The sequence below is a fragment of the Apostichopus japonicus genome, chromosome 16, assembly GCF_037975245.1.
Source record: "Apostichopus japonicus isolate 1M-3 chromosome 16, ASM3797524v1, whole genome shotgun sequence".
Classification (NCBI taxonomy): domain Eukaryota; kingdom Metazoa; phylum Echinodermata; class Holothuroidea; order Aspidochirotida; family Stichopodidae; genus Apostichopus; species Apostichopus japonicus.
In genome coordinates, this window is record NC_092576.1 from 12310650 (window position 1) to 12329761 (window position 19112).

Below are 19112 nucleotides of genomic sequence, written 5' to 3' on the forward strand. Positions count from 1 at the left end.
AACTTACGCACAAACATAAAACTTACGGAAACATGAAGTGGAGTAGCCCCAGCTTGTCCCCTTGCATTGATGTCCACACCGTTGTCCAGTAAGGACACCACAACCTCCACCTGACCGTGTCTTGACGCGACGTGGATAGGAGCGACAGAATTTTCGTCCTGCGCTACCAGACTTTCTCTATCCTTCATCAGTAATAGAGTGATCCGATGAGCAACGGAACTGGGAGAGGCAGCCGCATGGTGCAGGGGGGTCCTGCCCTCGGAATCGGTAGAAGAGGGGTCGGCTCGGTGATCCAGGAGGACCCGTACGACTTCCTCTGGCTTGTATGTCTTCAGGACGGTTTGGACTAAACAAGGATGCAGGAAAAACAAGAGTTCTCACATCAAACCTGACGAAGCTTAAATGGGTCATGTTTATCGGGTACATTGCAAAATGCAAACGTTATACAAATGTTTCACACTGTAACGCACATTTTACATTACATTAACACTAGTGTTAATGTACACCACACTAAGTCAATGGGGTAATCTAGCCTAACCATCTGTTTATTAGCTGAAATTGTGACGCAGTAATAAGATATCCATGGAATACTTTCTTTATTGCTGTTCTCCATCTTCCACTACATTGTAGCCTTACACCACACTAAGTGAATGGGAAAATCTTGCCTGACCATCTGTTGGCCAAAAAAATATAAAAATCACACTCTGCATAGGGTTCGGGTCATAAATTATGATCCGAGTAGTATCGCGTTGGGCGGGTACCCGGATACCCGTTCATAGGTGTCGATAAACACAGAAATCGTACATCAACAACCAAGTTTCCACCACGAATAATAGTGACACTAATGTCTTGATTCCAGTAAAATTGTACTCACATTTGAGGAAGACCTTGATGTCTCTCGTGACCAACAGAAGTGGAGTGAAACCATCTTCGTTCTCACAGTTGACGTCCAGAAACTTTCCCTCTTTCTAAAAAATGGTCATGACGATAAAAATACATTTTTTTTAAGTTAGTTGATGAACATTCCCTTACAGTCAGTAGCAAAACCAGCTCTAATTAAAAAATAATTGTTCTTGAAAAAAAAAAGTATAAAATTTAATAAGACTCCAGATGTTATGAAATCAAGAAGAACTGTCGTAAACTCTCAGGCCAGTTGTCCTGTGTAGCTTATAATAGTAGAAAAGGGTAGAGGTGGATGGAAGAAGAGGGGAAGGGTGATGGGATTGTAGTTTCAACTAAACACCTCTTTGAATAACAATAACACGTAAGAAAAAGAAACACTTAACATATATCCAAGATGTAACCCTTGTTTGTCCACATAGACTGAAATTAGAAAGATTAAAGGATTAGGGAATAATTTGCTATTCAAATTTTTCGTAACAGTTGTGTAACAATTTTGAACTTTGTCCATAATATACTATGGTTTGCTGCGTGCAAAAGTGCTCGACATCTGTGACCCTTTTTTTTCAGAATTTGACCATCCTGCGGGACATTTTGCGATACGATACCAGCGGATAAATTAATCCCATGGGGATGATGAATCTAGGAAGAAATGGTGTTTGTTGATAACTAAATATTTCCCCCTCATCACCCTCCCATGCTCACCTTGTGAAAACCCAGTGTATGCCCTAGTGTCAAAGGTCAGATGCTCATGGAAATGCAGTATTATGTACATACAGACTTAAAGTTTTGGACATAATCTGTTGCCCAGTGGCCTCTGTGGGTATGCAGAGATCATGCCCTCTTGTTTGATAATGATTCAGCCAAGCTGCCCAGTATCAGGCAGCTGCTGAGCCTATCCTTTCCACACGGTGCACAATGAACCTCTCACATATGTGCAGTTTCGTACCCCCTTATACATAATTTACTTTGTAATATTCTCAACATTAGCTGGACCAATATGGCAATAACAATTGGTTATCAAACGATGAGCTCTACAATGAAACCAACCAAAAACCTTGGTCATCCATAGTCTCACATAGAAGATTGAGATTTTTCGGTCATGTAGCAAGACTCCAGGGAGGACGCTCCAGCAAAGGTTACTTTAAGAGAAGCATTGAGACAAACTGCTAAACCAGTAGGAAGGCCCGTGGACTATCTTGCTTGGAAAAATAAAGTAGCAATTTACGGACCTTAAAATTAACAATTTCGAGGAAGCAATAAACCTTGCACAAGATCGTGGTGGAGGTTAATCACTGAGCATGTCGGATAGACGAGACTCAATCCACTTACTACTACTACTAATACATAATTACTTCTTGTACTAAGTAACGGACAAACAATGGAAAGCCATCGCATTGATTACGTGTCATTTACCAGAAGTTGTCGGACCACCGTGACGTTACCCTGCCATGCTGCCTGTAGAAGATGCCGATGAGAACATCCCGACCTCTCCACCGACTCCAGCAAGAGCTTACGCAGTGCCACGGAGGAGACGTTGATGGCGGTCTCGCATTCGTAGTTCCGTAACGTGACGTCTGCTCCGTGCCTTAGGAGCAGCTGGACAATCTTGGTGTGTCCGTTCCGGCAGGCAGCTATCAGAGGGGTGTCGCCAGAACTGAAGTCTTTGACGTCTATGTTAACGACCTTGAGGAGGAATGAAAAATATGGTGAGAGATGAATAATAAACTTCATCACACAATGCAACAAATTCCAGGAGAGTTTAACATTGTAGAATAAGTGATATATTTTGGGTTGCCCCTTTAAGGGCATTGAAGACTCGCCCAAACCGTGTGCGGCCATCTGAAAAAGTTAACTTTCTGTTGCTTGCAAGTGACATTTTGTTTGTGAACTTGCTACAAAATGCAGACAGTAATGAAACGTGATACCTTGTTATCTTTAGCTGGACCTGAGATGTCCATCGCTGTATCGTTTATACACTGTGCTGTGGGTATTGACTGCAGCTGTATGTACTGACTATACACTAGTGTCTAATTACCGACGGTAGCAAGCTTTGCGTGTATTTTCTGGGATTGATGGTGGTGTCTAACACTTCTGTTACACCTCATTCGAAACAAGGTCAGATAACCGGCAATGAGATGTTTCTTTGTGTGCGAGTCTTCACACCCTTTAACATTGAAGGATAAGTGATATATTTTGGGAATGCCCCTTTAAATACCTGCTGACATTTGGTATTCAGTAGCAAGGAGGTTCCCCCAAAATTTGTTAACTTTTTGTTGCATTTCAATGTCAGCAAAATAATGCTTTGAACATGAAACATGCTCAGCTTTGGGTGACGTTGTACGGATGACATTATTGTGTGATGTCATCAATAAATATTATGATAATGATGGGATTTATAATGCGTACATGTTTATCCAACCGGGAGGGTGCTCAAGGCACAAGAGAGACAGAGAGAATAGAATAGCAAAAAATGAATGAAAGAAAGAAATATTGGTTGACATTGATGAATGCTTGACGCAAAATATTTTCAAACTCCGTTATTTCAAAACATTAAACCAATGGGATGATCAATGTATACCACACTAATATAAGTCTGATTTACATGTATATCATGTCTTACGAGTGGTCCCAATTTCGTTCCCCCTGACAACTAACTTTCTGTTTTGAGATTTAGAAATGTGTACAACTGTCTTTAATGGTAAGGCAACCATGACAAAAATTCTGATAATAGTTTGTCAGACCTTTGAAACTGAGCCCACAAGAACTTTTTTCGTAACTCCTAATTAGCCTGACAGATTTGAAAACTGAGTAGGCCGCCTTAAATATTTATTGCACTTTTGGCCGTCCTTGAGATGGGGACGGAGCCTCGACAAACAGCTGAACATGAACAAAAATGTGGTAATTTAACAAAGAAGAAAGAGAAAAACTGTTTGGTTTTATAGTTCCTTGAAGGGAAGTGACCTGACCACATACATCCTCGTCCTGGCTGCCTGTAAGGGGTGTGATAAATAATAGTTATAGGTATTGGGTTGGTGTAGTGTGGGTGGATATAAGTGTTACTGTTTTCTTGTATTGTTCTCTCTATTTACTTATGGGAGCGCTCTACTAGACAAGCCCTGTGGAGTTTTTTGGAGTGCTATACCTTTCACAATTTTCCCTGTTGTTGATATGTTTTGTCCCTTAGTTAACTTCTCTATATTTATATGGTGAAGAAACAAATAAATGAAATGAAAAAAAAAAAAATCGACATTTGTCTATAGCATGAGTCACTTGGACTGTACCTCACGGTTCCTTCTCTTCAAGAAGTTCTCCACCCTCTCGTAATCCCCGTCCCTCACCGCAGCGAGGAACAGTCGCTCGGCCTCTTGGGTGACTTTGTTGTTGCTGAAGACGTGCATCGCAAAGTCGTGGTACGATTTCAGAAGCTGACGGTTGCGATGGGAGCCTGACGAGGTGGCGCTAGAGGGCGCACTTCCAGAGGTACTGGAGGCCTGAGAACCAGCACTTGGTGTTCTGGAGAGCTCTGGAGTAGAGATTTTACAACAAACAAGGAAGAAACCGAAAACAATTAGTCAGTAAACAACTAAATAGGGATTGCCATCGATTACGGGCTTGTTGGCTCAGTTGTGAAAGCGAGGAGTTACTAGTACAGTACAGTAGCTTCCTGAGGCCACAGGTTCAAATCTCAGTCTATCCAAATATTTCTTTCAAATGAATCTCTGTCTAGCCCAATATTTCTTTTCTAATATGTACAGTACGCTCCCAGCCTTATTTTGTTTTATCATTCAGAAATAAAGAATATAAATATGCATATAAATTTGAATATTTAGACATTTCATCGTTTTTACACATGTACACTGAAGAAAGTAAGTCCATTATTCCTGAGAAATAAAAAATAGCCCAGGGGACATCCCTGGGAAGGGGGGTCAGTCTGGATGAATATGAATATTTGGATTATATGGAGATATAAATTACCATAATTGCATCATCATTGCTTTACACAAGTTTACTTCCTAGTGAAAATACAGTAATGGGAGAACCTTAGTCACAGCTGCACGCATATTACATTATTTAAATTCCGAACCGGATGGCATAGTCCAACTTGCTACAGTATCCTTTACTTCATGTGCAATACATCATACAAAGTAAATGGATATTCAAATATGAGATACATGAAATATGTGTATATATATCCAAGTTTGTATTTGAACATGTACAGTATTCAATTTATTATGCCATATATAACATACCACCACCCCCTCCCCACTTCCCCCTCCCCCCAAAGAAAAACAAAGACAAAAACAGTACAGTACAGTTCACAACACCAGTGGCTAGCACACAAGCAAATTCCTTTTCCTTCACTTCCCTCCAATGCTCACCACCCAACCCCTCTCCCTCACCCCTTCCATCCACAACAATATTTCACCTTTACCTGGATTTTCTGGAAAATATTGCACCTCAAAACTTTTTTTCTTTCACTTAGAATTAAATTCCTGGGTTTCTTTTCTTCAAGTTTTCTAAAAGTAAAAATCTTGTCTGTTTTTTATAAAAAATTTAAAACATTTATATATGAAACAAAATTAATACCCAGGTGTGAGTTCACATATTCTGTTGCCATGGTGATGAGTACTTATGCTTTAAATCGATGAATGTTCCACTGGTAAAGATCGTGTGACCGGCCATGACGATTTCAACCGTGGCTGGAACACAGCAAGGTTAGAGCGGCAAAGTTTGCTTGACCTATAAACAAATTAAAACAATATAAAAAAAATTAAAAATTAAAACAATATAAAAAAAATAAAAAAAAAACAAATTAAAAAAAAAGTGTGTGAAGAAGTCATGAAAGGTTTTGTTTTATTTAATGAGTTTAATTGGTTCATAATATGTTTCAACTCCATGTACAGCATGAATGCTCTCCATAAAATAACAGATACTCCCATTTTCTAGGTACATTAATGTGATATAATCCACTTGACTCTCTTAATATTAGACAGCACTTTTTGGTCACCAATTTTGAGTTATAATCTTTTTGTGTTTTTCTTGTTTATTTAACTAGTGTTCTAATTGTGTTACCATTTCCAAAGGTTCTGAATTTGTGAACTCTCAGATTGCAGACTACACTTCCTGTGTAGAAAAACAATTCTATTTACACTTGCCCTATCTTTGTATTTTGAGATGGGATACTGGATAAATTACTCCCTGTGTACACACATGGTGTATGTCTTAGATAAGATCTTATGGCCAATTCAAATATTCCTGCTTAAAACTGCATGACTTCAAAGGGTGGACTCAAGAGATGTTAATTGCCTACTAAGTTTATACACCATTTAAATCTTCAAAGTTCAGCAAAGTTTATTTAAAGCCCGGTCAGATAAACACACATGTATCACATCAATGTTGTATCTATATCAGCATACACAGTATCAACATAAACAGTACCATACAGTAGATATTGATAATACAATATCAACAATAAACAGTACCATAGATATATTGATAATACTATATCAACAATAAACAGTACCATAGATATTGATAATACTATATCAACAATAAACAGTATATACCATAGATATATTGATAATACTATATCAACAATAAACAGTACCATAGATATTGATAATACTATATCAACAATAAACAGTACCATAGATATATTGATAATACTTTATCAACAATACCATATCAAAATATGTAGAAAGTACCAAAAATATTGACAATTTACTATATCAACAATAATATATCAACATTTAAACAGTACCACAAATATCCAGAATTTATATACTGTATACAGGTATCAACAAATACCATTGTACATCAAAAACACAAAAAAAGTTTAATCGCAAAACTGTAATGAAACAGATAGCACTAATTAGTAAAACTACGAGCAATTTACAAAATTTAAGAAACAAGAACCCAGCAAAATAATTCCCAAACCTTATAAATGCAGAAAACAGTAATGAGATCTGATTCCTACATCCAGACCTGTACCTGTGCACACACGTACTGTATGCAATACACACTTCTAAGGCTTTAAAAGTAATAATTATCAGTATACAGTATAAATAAAATGCACTTACAGGCTTAAACAAGGTAGTTTTACAACAACAAAAACCTGTCCTCCCAGAAAACACAGCAGCAACAGCACACTTGGTGTCTTTTTCACTCCTTTCAGTACAAAGAGTTGTAGACTGAGTATTTGGCAAACACTTCCACAAAGACCACAATGTATCAAAAACACACAATTAATATTCCATCCGTAGCCAATATATGAAGATTATGCGATACAGATATGATACCTACTGTACATCTCATGTATACCCCATTTATACATAGGGCCTGCAGTACAAAACACATCAACTTGACCTGCACATGTATGTTTACATCACTGCATACTACTACCACAGACCATAACAAACTGTGACAATCTGAAGCCAAACACACTCACACACACACACAAGTTGTGCAGCTCTACTGGTTATTTAACTATATCCGCCAGTTAATGAACTCTCCCAACCCTGCACAAACATACATACATGTATTTATATGCGTGAGTGAAAAAACAATATTGCTAGCCAACTGCAGAGTTCTCATGCAGGGCTAACATTACAATTACTACCAACATGTATAATACCTCATAAATAACTGAAGTCATGCAGTGACTGGTATTAATTCCTGAATCTCTAATTACACTTACAGCCAGAAGTATGAATTAGCCGCCGCACGAGGTTCGGATTACAACGCGCGCAAGTCCTTTGTTTGGGAGGAGGAAGAGGAGTTGAAAACTTTTAATTAAAGTGAGGGCAGGATGTTCTTTGTTGCTGGTTTTATGTGTGATATTACAGTGTGTATAGATGTGATGTGTGCTTTGTATATGGCAGGAAGCTACTGTACTGTAAAAATGTGGCTGAATGTCATACAATTGATTGTAATTTTACTCAACATAGCTACAGTACATGGTTATTATGTGTACATATGTACTATGTAGTAATGCAAAGTGTATTTGGGTTGTTGAATGAGCTTAAATGTATACAGTTCTATTAAGTACAGTATAAATATATAAATCAGAGCTATCAATACTAAAACAACACAAGATTTCATCAGGATAAATTTGAGCATGTAGCCCCTCCCCCCCCCCCCCCTAAAAATAATAATAATAAATAGACAGTTTACACATTTACATACTTAGGTATGTAAATGTTTTGTCAAATGACACACTATTTTCCTACTGTAAAATTCCCAAAATTAAATGGGGAAAGTTTGACCCATGTAGCTTTTAAAATTCTGATTGTGATGACCTTAAATTTATTGCCTGTTATACAAACTAAACCAAACTGAATTTATAGTGTGACTTAATCAGTAAAGCCAGTGTAGTATTTGTGCACAAAGTTTACAAAAGATGCTGTAATTTTTCTAACATATAAGCTGGGATCACGTCCCAATACAATCCACTATTAAGAGAGGGCTGTTCTGAACTTTGAGCAGAGTCTAAAACAGTCTTTGTATAAATGTGGTTCTCAAATTATTTTGAGAACGTAACTTCACATCCCGAATCTTTATTAATCTAGTCAATTAATATTATTTATACTACAGGGTCATTCCATATCAAATCACCAGATTTTGGGGTATGTTGTAGTTCGACATTTTTGAAAAATTCCCAAATTTATTGCATGAGTGGACCACCATAAAATAAGCATATTCTGAAAATTTCAGTTGCATTGCTTTACAATTGGCCGATTTAAAATTCTTTGAAATTCCGCAATTTGTCGCCACCATGGCAATTTGGCATTTTCTTGACTTTTGAGGTCTCATTTCTCAGCAATTACACATTTCTACTACCTTTCTATTACAGATGCCTATAGAGTCTAACCCATAGAACAGAATATAACAAAATACTATTTGCAATGTACTTGTCTGCTCCTGGTTGAATTCATTTAATTAGAAGACTTATAAAATGAATTTCAACCAGTACACACATATGTATGTACAGTGTGTACAGTACATACACTGTACTGAGTGTATATGTACGGAGCGCCATGAGTGCCAGAAGACTATGTTAAAACAACACTAACACACTGTACATGTACACCCAGTACAGTTTTGTACTGTACATACATGTACTGGTTGAAATTAATTCTATAGTAAAGTCTTCTAATTCAACCAATTGTATATGTACAGTGTGTATATTAGTGTTAGTTTAAACATAGTCTTCTGGCACTCATGGCACTCCGTACATATACACTCAGTGCAGTGTATGTACTGTACACACTGTACATACATATGTGTGTACTGACTTTGACAAACTTTGAGGATTTTTCATTTCAAAATAAGGCAAAATACCCTCCTGAAATTTTTTGTACAAACAGGGTGGTACTATATCTCTTCCAGAAAAAATTATCAATTTTTTTTAATTTGACGCGTTTTGAGTTATTGGCCGTCAAAAACGACCTCTTTTGTACATCGGAGCAACTTAACAACTTCATAAATTAATATTGAGAACAGCTAGAACCCTGAAATTTGTTAATGTGTAAGAACTTTATACTTATTAATAAAGTATAAACCCTGACACCTCTAACATGGTTACTTTGGTAAAAAATTGGCATCAAAACCCCTACCTCATGCTGAATCGCAGCATGAAATAGCAACTTTAGAGTTGCACAACTTGCAAACATATTCTAGGAAAGCATTGTAATCATTATTTTGTAATGTTTGTACTAGACATAATAACCTCTGAAAGAATCAAGTACCCTGAAGCAATGGTTTAGGAGCAATTCATCACTAAAAATAGCACATTTTTTAGTGAAAAGTACAAAAATTAAATATTTTGACACTTTTAAGTTGACCTAACTCCACAAGACAATATTTTTGTAGCCTAATTTTTTATTTTCCTGTTCTATGGGTTAGACTCTATAGGCATCTGTAATAGAAAGGTAGTAGAATGTGTAATTGCTGAGAAATGAGACCTCAAAAGTCAAGAAAATGCCAAATTGCCATGGTGGCGACAAATTGCGGAATTTCAAAGTGTGATAAATCGGCCAATTGTAAAGCAATGCAACTGAAATTTTCAGAATATGCTTATTTTATGGTGGTCCAATCATAAAATAAATTTGGGAATTTTTGGAAAGGGTGCAGCAACAGCCATCCGTGATTTGACACGGAATGACCCTACAGTATTGTTATCAATCCCTTACCTATGCCGAACTTTTACCTATGCTGTTAAAAACTCGAAGCCAACCTATTATCGAATGGTATAGTCCAAAATAAAACACACCGGCAACGAGTGGGACTTGATCCCATAAGCTCCATTGCCACAAGACAGAAAATATGCATGTAGAGTTCCACATTTAACTATTTACCTAGAAACATCACAAATTTACTGTACAATTTTCTCTTCTCTTCTTCATCCGAGCCCCTCTCCCCCACCCCCCCCATCCTCCTCGCCCACCGTCACAAGGACCATCGAATGAAGAGAAAACGAATCTTGCATATATATATGTGCTGTGATTTGTAAACATTTTGAGATAGGCCTAGATATCTCTGCAAACCTATATATGTTAGGCCAATATACTTTTAAAAAAACCAACTTACCATTCAATGAGTGCACATGGCACACAAATGTATTACCACGGTAATGTTAAGTCCTGTACAAAATGGCACCTCAACTATTCCCCCACACATACAATAGCTATATATCTCTCCAAGCTCAAAATTGAAATTGATTGCAAAATCCGAACCCTCACACAAACAGTATATGCTGGCAACTTGCAAATCTGACCGATTAATGTCTCAGAAATCGTGAACGTCGTCGACCTTCCACAGTCAAACTCTTAAGATCTTCTGTTCAATTCAAATATTCCTGCTTAAAACTGCATGACTTCAAAAGGTGGACCCACGAGATGTTAATTGCCTACTAAGTTTATACACCATTTAAATCTTCAAAGTTCAGCAAAGTTTACTTAAAGCGGTCAGATAAACAACCACATTTTAATGGCTCCAGTCTGGGGAGGTATTTAAACGACAACACCTAGCCAATGAAATAAACAAACGCGAGGATATTCTATGCAGGCTACAGTATATACAAACTGTATGTAAACACACACAAGAAAATGATAATTACACAAGCCAGGAAAAGCAATTCGCTGAAACTCACAAAGCCTTTACTCAATGTTTATTGCGAAACTCCTACCACACCAGAGGCAGTAGTTTTTAATCCTTCCAACCAGCAGAAAATAGTTTATTCCGTGGTGAGTGCGCTCAAAGGATTTCAAGTTACTGTGAGGGATTGGTTAAATCATAGTGTTAAGAACAAGTACACAGTCTGGGTATATATACAATTGAACCTCCACAAGGACCCACTCCTAAGTCTTGGTTTTAACCACAAGTTTATCACGATGGTAGGGTTGTATGCAAAGTAACATCCTTTTTATCAACAATCAGAATTGAGAAGCTATTCAAGAGATTGCATGCATCCATGGATTACTCCTTTTGTGAAAAAAAAAAAAAAAAACTCAACTGAGGAACTGGCAACCTTACAGTTTTCAATGCCAAAATCAACGGACCATGTAAGCTTAGGGGAAGTAGGTCTGTTCAAATAGGTCTGTTTAAATAGGAAGTTAGATATTTTACAGTGCCAATTAGTCAGGACAGTGATGTTGAAGGAGTTAAATCTTCCTATTCTTTTCAACAAAGATAGAAAGATATATTTAGATCTTGGCACCTTGAGAGGATGGAATCAAAGAATAGAAGGGAATCGAAAAGATAAACTTTCAGTGAATTGTAAAGCTGTTCTGTTGAGTTATTTAAGGATCTGTGAACCGAAACCATCACTTTTAGTCTGTGTGATAGATATTATAACTGTCATGAAGAAATTTCTCAAACACCTTTAAGGAAAAAAAAAACTAATTCCTTTGAGAGATATCACACAGTTAATGTTTCTTCAGAAACCAGTCTGAAGACTTGATCAAGTCCGACATACAGTACTTTTATATTGTTCCTACATTGCCTTTCCAAAAAATATAATTATTTTCAAATTTTAAACAATTCCCAACAGACATTATTGCCTACAATGTATCACACAATGTTGCCACCAGTATTGCATTGGAACTCTTTTTTTTCTTTAATTACAAATTGTGGTCATAAATTAAGCATATATCTAGCAACTTATTACAATGATTTTTTTATTGTTTAGACTTTATTGTCTACCATGTACCACACAATGCAGCCACCAGTATGCATTGCAATTCTTTTTTTTTCTTTTTTTTTAATTACAAATTGTGATAAAATATTAAGCATATCTAGCATACAATACTTTTATATTGTTCCTACATTACAATTCAGCCTTTCCAAAAAATATAATTTTTAAAAATTTTAACCAATTCCCAACAGACATTATTGCCTACCATGTACCACACAATGCGGCCCACCAGTATGCATTACAATTCTTTTTTTTCTTTTTTTTTTTTTTTTTAATTACAAATTGTGATCATAAATTAAGCATATCTAGCATACAATACTTTATATTGTTCCTACATTACAATTCAGCCTTTCCAAAAAATATAATTATTTTTAAATTTTAAACAATACCCAACAGACTTTATTGCCTACCATGTACCACACAATGCGGCCACCAGTATGCATGGCAATTCTTTTTTCTTCTTTTTCTTTATAAAATTACAAATTGTGGTCATAAATTAAGCATATATCTAGCAACTTTATATTACAATGATTTTTTATTTTCAGACTTCGTTGCCTACCATATATCACACAATGTGGATACCAGTATGCATTGTAACTCTTTTTTTAATTTTTTTTATCGTTTTCTTTTTCTTTAATTACAAATTGTAGTCATAATTGAAGCATATCTAGCACAACTTCAGTATATTACAATGATTTTAATTTTCATAATTACCAACTTAAATTTAGTACTGCAGAATTACCTTAAAATCCATAGTTCCATGTAGCACAGTTGATAGTACTAACTAAAAGGTAACATCCAGCCATTCAAGAAAAAGATTTCTAATTCCAACAATAAGCAAACTTGTATACAAAATCAGAAAACCAAACTCTTGTTGTATCATCTGTACAGGTTTCTTTTAACAACAGTCACCCAAGAAAGAGAGCGCCTGCACGGCCACAAAAAACCACATAACTTGATCCAAAACAGCCAACATTAGTTATTATTAAAAAAAAAAACGTGACGAAAAAAGAAAGAGATTATTTCGATGGAGTTTTGAAACGGGTGATCTTCACCGGTCTGATCCAAATTTACTTTTTATTTCCCCAGCTTAAAATGATGCTATATATATATGTACAACATATTGTATAAACGAAGGTTATGACCCATTTCTATGTGGGCCGTAGCAGGCTTGACCAACCATTATTAATACTGACCATGGATGCATACTTCTATAGTGCAAGTTCATTATCCCATAGGCTACATATTTTACCCCTAAACTTATTGTCTGTGTTTGCAACAAAGGCCACGCATTGGCCGTTAAAGTCACTTCGTTTCAAAGCCTTTAATAACACCACAAGGTACAAGGTATGTCAGGATAAATGTATGCACTGTATACATATGAAGAATGTGTGTGCATTTAATTTGCATATCAATAGAACCATTGTTTCTCAAGGACGTGTATACAGTTAGTGGTCGAGCCCGCCCGGAGCGGTGGCAAAAATGGTCAATAACACACACATTGTCTCTTTCTCTGATGTACCTGTACAGTATGTACTGTACAGGCTATGAATGGAATACTTACTGTTAAACCTTCAGCAGTGATCAATACTTAGCAACAGGCCCTCTCCTGAGCCCTATTGAATTTAGGCAGACAGTTATTTAACTTTTAACTGGTACAACGTGACCCATTCAAGTTCACTAAAACCACCTTAGAGTGTAGGTCAAGGTGTTAGTACTGTTAGTTTAGTTTAAATAAATTACACTTTATAAAATAAATGTCATGAAATGAAGCTAGGTGAGTCAACATGATATGAACACGGAATTTAATTTAGCGCTCCAATATATATATTGAAGGCTTCGAATGTCCTCTTATGATAGGTAGATTGATAGGTGTTCGTAGGGTATTGGGAGACAGGTTGGTGAGGAGTGAAGTAAATACTGTACTTACTACCTATGGACAAAAACTGCTACATATTTTGATTAGCAATTTGCACATTTTTTGGCAATTAGCACTACAATACAGCATAAATCATTCCCTGATTATTTATCATTTATTAATTATCTTATCATATAATTAGCAATTAACATATGTCATACTAAAGTAAAGTAATTAATTTATCGTATAATTTATCATATAATTATTCCCTGATAATTGACAAATCTGCATGGACTAGCTCACCCACACCCTCCCCTCCCCCCCCCCCCCGGCACCTCTGTATGAACTGAACATGTTTACATGTATGCTTTCAAATTCGAGAGATATTTTTACATTTACATGCCCAAGTTTGTTTACAGAAAGTATACAGAACTATTTCTCCTGCATAAATTCAGTAGACAGTACAAGATACACACAGTTTTGCAAGGACCTATGCCGGTCCAGTCCTGAATGTGGACTATTGTGGTCATGTCACAATACATGGTCACAGGATTTGAACCATACTGTAGTGTTGGGAAGAACTTTGACAATTTCGGCATCAATTTCAATATTCAGCACAAACCATAACTTACTGTGTAAAGAAAGGAGTGTCAGGTAAATTCAAGAAATCACACCGATGAGTAACTTACTAATCAATTAGATTGTTAATCAGCTATATACAGCCTTAGTTTTAGCTTTGACATTATTAATTGTTTCACAATAAAATTTTACATTCATGCATGGATAGTGCTATTAAACAAGATACAGATAAAACACAAAAATTAAAACTACGGCATGAAACGTTCCCCGAAGATAATGAGGGCGTATGAAATGTTTCCCGAAAGTAATGAGGGCGCTAGTGAAGAACTTATAAGGCATAGACTCCTGATGTGTGACCTGATTAATTCACTTTGGCTTCGGCTTTGAGTACAACGTTTCTGTATGCTGCCGTGTGGGACGAATCTAACCGTCACGGTAATTACCGACTTTGCAATCAACATTATAGTCATCGCCGACTTTGCAAAGCTCGGTCCTCCTCACAATTTTTGCATGGTCAGTAAAGAGAGACTCCATAGTTTTCCCTTCCGGGAGACCAGTTATAACTTTTGCATTAAATTAGTGTTTATAGTACTTTTGCTGTGTTACAGTCTCACTTCAGACTACATCAACTAAGTCTGTACAGTATGTATAGACAGAAGGTGCCTAGATGGAAGGAAAGGGAAACCATGGACAGCACATACAGTAAGTACAGTCATGAGCCAGGTATAATTAATTTTATAGATTCCCAGTATCAGGAATCATTTTAACATACAGTATAAATTTCTGAGCTTTTCAAAGTTCTGGAAACATTCTCTAAAATATTATGGTATCAATGCATGCGATTTACAGCACATACTGTACATACATGTGTCTCAAACAGTGTGTGCACCACACACGGCTGTTATAGTGTGCACACAAGACACGTAATGTCAACATGGGACCAGGGATGATCCATTAGCGAAGTGTTGCAATTAACATTAGATCGCACTATCAGAAGTTGAGTAAGCAAAGCTGTGTTTGCCCTAAGAGCTTGATTTCCTTGGCATTGATTGCTTACCAACTTTAGTTAAACACAAACTTGTGAGCCGAGACAGCTGTTGAACACTACAGTACATATATGTCTCCAGTAGCCGATCTGTGGCCACAGCTACAGTATATATATTTTAAATGTTTTGGTCTGTTACAATTCATGCAATTGCCCCAAACAGTAGGTCTGTGCATCTCAAACTGTGTGCGTACCATGTATGGTTGTGATACTGTGTACATATGACATGCAAAAGCACAGGATCAATACAAAGTGTTGCAATTAACATTAGATCACACTCTCAGAAGTTAAGTAAGCAAAGCTGTGTTTGCCCTAAGACTAGAGCTCTTGGCATTGATGTTTACCAACTTTAGTTTAACTAAACTTTAACACAAACTTTTGAGCCGAGACATCTGTAGCACACGACACTGTACATTTGGTCTCCAGTAGACAATCTGTGGCCACAGAGCTACAGTATTTTAAAAGTCTGTAAAACACTACAAAAGGTTCAGGTAAGTTACTTCATGCTGGCCAAGCTGTATGACTCATTGTACAAGATACATGTGACAAACACTGCATTGGGTGATGTGTCAGAAGAAATCAACAGCTTAAGGAAAATCAATAAACAACAATACCCACTTCCCAATGACCAGAGGCAGAATGGACAATGGAAAGCTCAAAGAGATTAAAGATGGTGTTTGTTTGCCTTAGAACTGCAATTGTACATTATAACAACATTTAAGTTGCAGTGTAAGGGTAATAAATTTCTGCTTCCAATGTAGAAATTATGTTGCCAAAAACCTTACTGTTTGTCTGTGAGCAATATTCAGTCGGTGAATTCATGACAATATGTGATAGGTATAACTGTGGTATTATGAGACATGCATCTTCTGACTGTATACAAGTAATGAAAGAAATAAACTCAGTAGGCCTACCAAGCTGTTTTTCATCTGTACCCTAAATATGACCCAAATTTAACAGTATGCGCTGTACCACACCAGATAGTTCCAGTAAGAACTAACGTACACTACAGTACAAGATGGAAGTCTTGACAAAAGTTTTATCAATACAGCCGCAAAACAATAATAATAACTAGTCTTACTGTATATAGCGCAGACTCCAACAAAAGTTGTTCAATGCGATTTACAGGTGCTGCAAGTGCAAAAACTTCAGAGAAAAAGATTATTTTTGAAGACAGCGCTTGAACAATAGAATCCAAAGACCTTAGAAGTTCAACAGGGAGGGAGTTTCATAAACGTGGTGCAGCATTCTGAAATCCCCCTACATCCCCTCCCCACCCCCAGCCGTTATGATTCAGCCAGGTTTGGGACCCCTTTTACAGTACTGTACCTTGCTAAGTCTACAGCATAGTATAAATCCGGCTCTAGGTAGATTTAAGTGCATGTGTGTAGTGGGGACAGGTAAGAGAGGAATGAAGTCAATACAACCAACATCTTGCTGCAATTTTGTTTCCATTTTAGAATGTGCTACATACAGCACTACTGTTCATTAACATTGCGTCTGGGATCAGACTTATCAATGATATCACTTCAATGGATGGAACTTACAATGTAAACCTCCATGGCACAAAAACTAGCTACATTTACTGTATAGGGTACCACAATATGAGGTGGACTAGGGTACAGTACACTCAATACTTAGACAACTGCAAGAAGCCATGTATACTGCTATAGTACAGCAATACAGCACATGGCTATTGTGAGATCCTTATAAGGTAACTAAGTACCTGTACTGTACTGTTAAAGGACAAATTTAGAACTTTTAGTCTCAACTGGTTACTGGTACAGTCATTTCATACAATAACAGAAAAGAAAGAAATATAGTGCTTGTAATGTTTCCATAAAAATGATACCTAGATCACTTTTTTGAAATTTTGATCAAACTCTGTCCGGACGAAAACAAAAACATGCAGCTCCATTGAAGGGGAATCTTTCAAGATATGGATTATTAAAGCTGAGCACAGCTGTCTGGTGATAAAAGGCTGAAAAACAATGTCACATATTTGTATTGTACCAAGAAACTGAACAAACATTTCTTTAGATTTAAATGATGTTCAAAACTGGTAAAATTCAAAGAGACCAACTGGTAATTAATTTTGGACATCACTGAATATAAGTTGAACAAAGTACAAACATCATTCAATCAGTCAGACAATAATGGTTGCAATAATTGTATATATATAATATAAGTTAGAATGTGGAGTATGTACCAGGAGTTTACATGAGACCATTTTCAGGTGGGCTATGTAACCTACGATACTATTTTTTACGTTCAAAATTAATGGTAAAATTGTCAGTTTGAGAGAGCAAAATATCTTTGTGCATGCCAAGGAAAAAAAACCTAATATGACATGATGATATTAAGATGAAATATTTCAAATTATTGCTGCAATCGACTTGCCACTAAATATTTTGCATTATCAGGTCATTTTAGTTCTTACTGTTTACCTAGCATCATATGTTAATTCTAAATCTGTCTTTAAAAAAAACAAAAAATAGATTTGCAATTTTTATATTTAGTTTACGTGCACTACATTTGGTAGAACCTTTCTTTTAAAGTTAAAATATTTCTTAAAATTGATAATGATACAGTGCATTATATTATTACTGTAATAAACCCACCAGGCAACACCCCCCCATTGAACCATAACACATAGGAGGATAGTGTGTACTAAGTAGGCCTAGCCTTATTCTGCAAAAGGTGTACGCAACATCTTCATTGCTGTTTATTCTCACTCACTAACGAAATTCTTACAGATACAAGTGAAATTCTTAAACATACAAGTGAAATTGAAGGAAAGGTTCAAGATATTTTTGTTACAGTTTTGATTTTAATTCAAAATAAAGGGTAAATCTAAGAAATTACTTTCTGCCTGAGTTTGTGAGCGGAAGGTAACAGCTGAGACTAACTGGGGTGGAAATTAATGTGCCCCCATTCCTCTACTTCAGGCCTAGGCCATAGTAAGTATTGATGGGTCAACAGTCACAAAAGACCAGTATGAATATGACGAAGTGACCACTCAAGTAGCCTAAGTCATGTACAAAAATCTGGAAACGTGTGTCCAAACTGTGTTTGGGAAATCTCCCTGGTAGTGATACTCTCTGATTCTTGAACATGCTACTATATTAGTTACTAATACTTGTATGCAGTTGTCGTACACGCTACACACAATTCACTTTGAATTGCCTACATACCGCTCGTTTGTGGGCTTCTGCTCTAATTTCTAAAGTGGCTGAAAAAACACGAAATATATGGCCTTGCTTGAGGATTAATTTCAGTTTAAGGAAAAGTCCGAACGGCTCGGTAATGAATACTTACGTGTACATTGTGTTAAGTTAATTTTGTTGTCAGTTATTCCCATAGAAATTGAAGTAGGTTATTCCCTAGTTACCGGACGCTAAGTTCATAAGCCATTGCGTTGCCCTTTACGTACAAGTACATATTGGAAGTACGGGGTCACTGCATTGTGTATATCACGGAAAGGTTCTTTCCAAAACGCATACCTTAAAGTTTCAAACATTCCTCAGTGTAGA

At 36.5% G+C, this 19112-nt stretch overlaps 2 protein-coding genes across 6 annotated transcripts in view; one reads left to right on the forward strand and one right to left on the reverse strand.

The window, feature by feature from the left end:
- Positions 1 to 19038, reverse strand: part of LOC139982425 (uncharacterized) — a 43908-nt gene extending 24870 nt beyond the window's left edge. For 4 of the 5 annotated variants that reach the window (XR_011798176.1, XR_011798175.1, XM_071995272.1 and 1 more), the window contains exons 1-6: positions 18898 to 19038; positions 5491 to 5643; positions 4185 to 4426; positions 2317 to 2586; positions 875 to 968; positions 27 to 346 (exon numbers count right to left, since the gene is read on the reverse strand). Coding sequence is in view for 3 of the 5 variants with exons in the window: in XM_071995272.1 (XP_071851373.1) it covers positions 27 to 346; positions 875 to 968; positions 2317 to 2586; positions 4185 to 4426; positions 5491 to 5521 (957 nt within the window). In the remaining 2 variants the exon portion in view is untranslated. Of the gene's footprint in view, positions 1 to 26; positions 347 to 874; positions 969 to 2316; positions 2587 to 4184; positions 4427 to 5490; positions 5644 to 6983; positions 7322 to 18897 lie in introns of those variants that run through there. The other variant, XM_071995273.1, reaches the window with a different exon arrangement.
- The window catches only part of LOC139983148 (dnaJ homolog subfamily C member 25-like), a 376890-nt gene that overhangs the window by 227589 nt on the left and 130189 nt on the right, over positions 1 to 19112 (forward strand). The gene's annotated exons all lie outside the window — the stretch shown is intronic.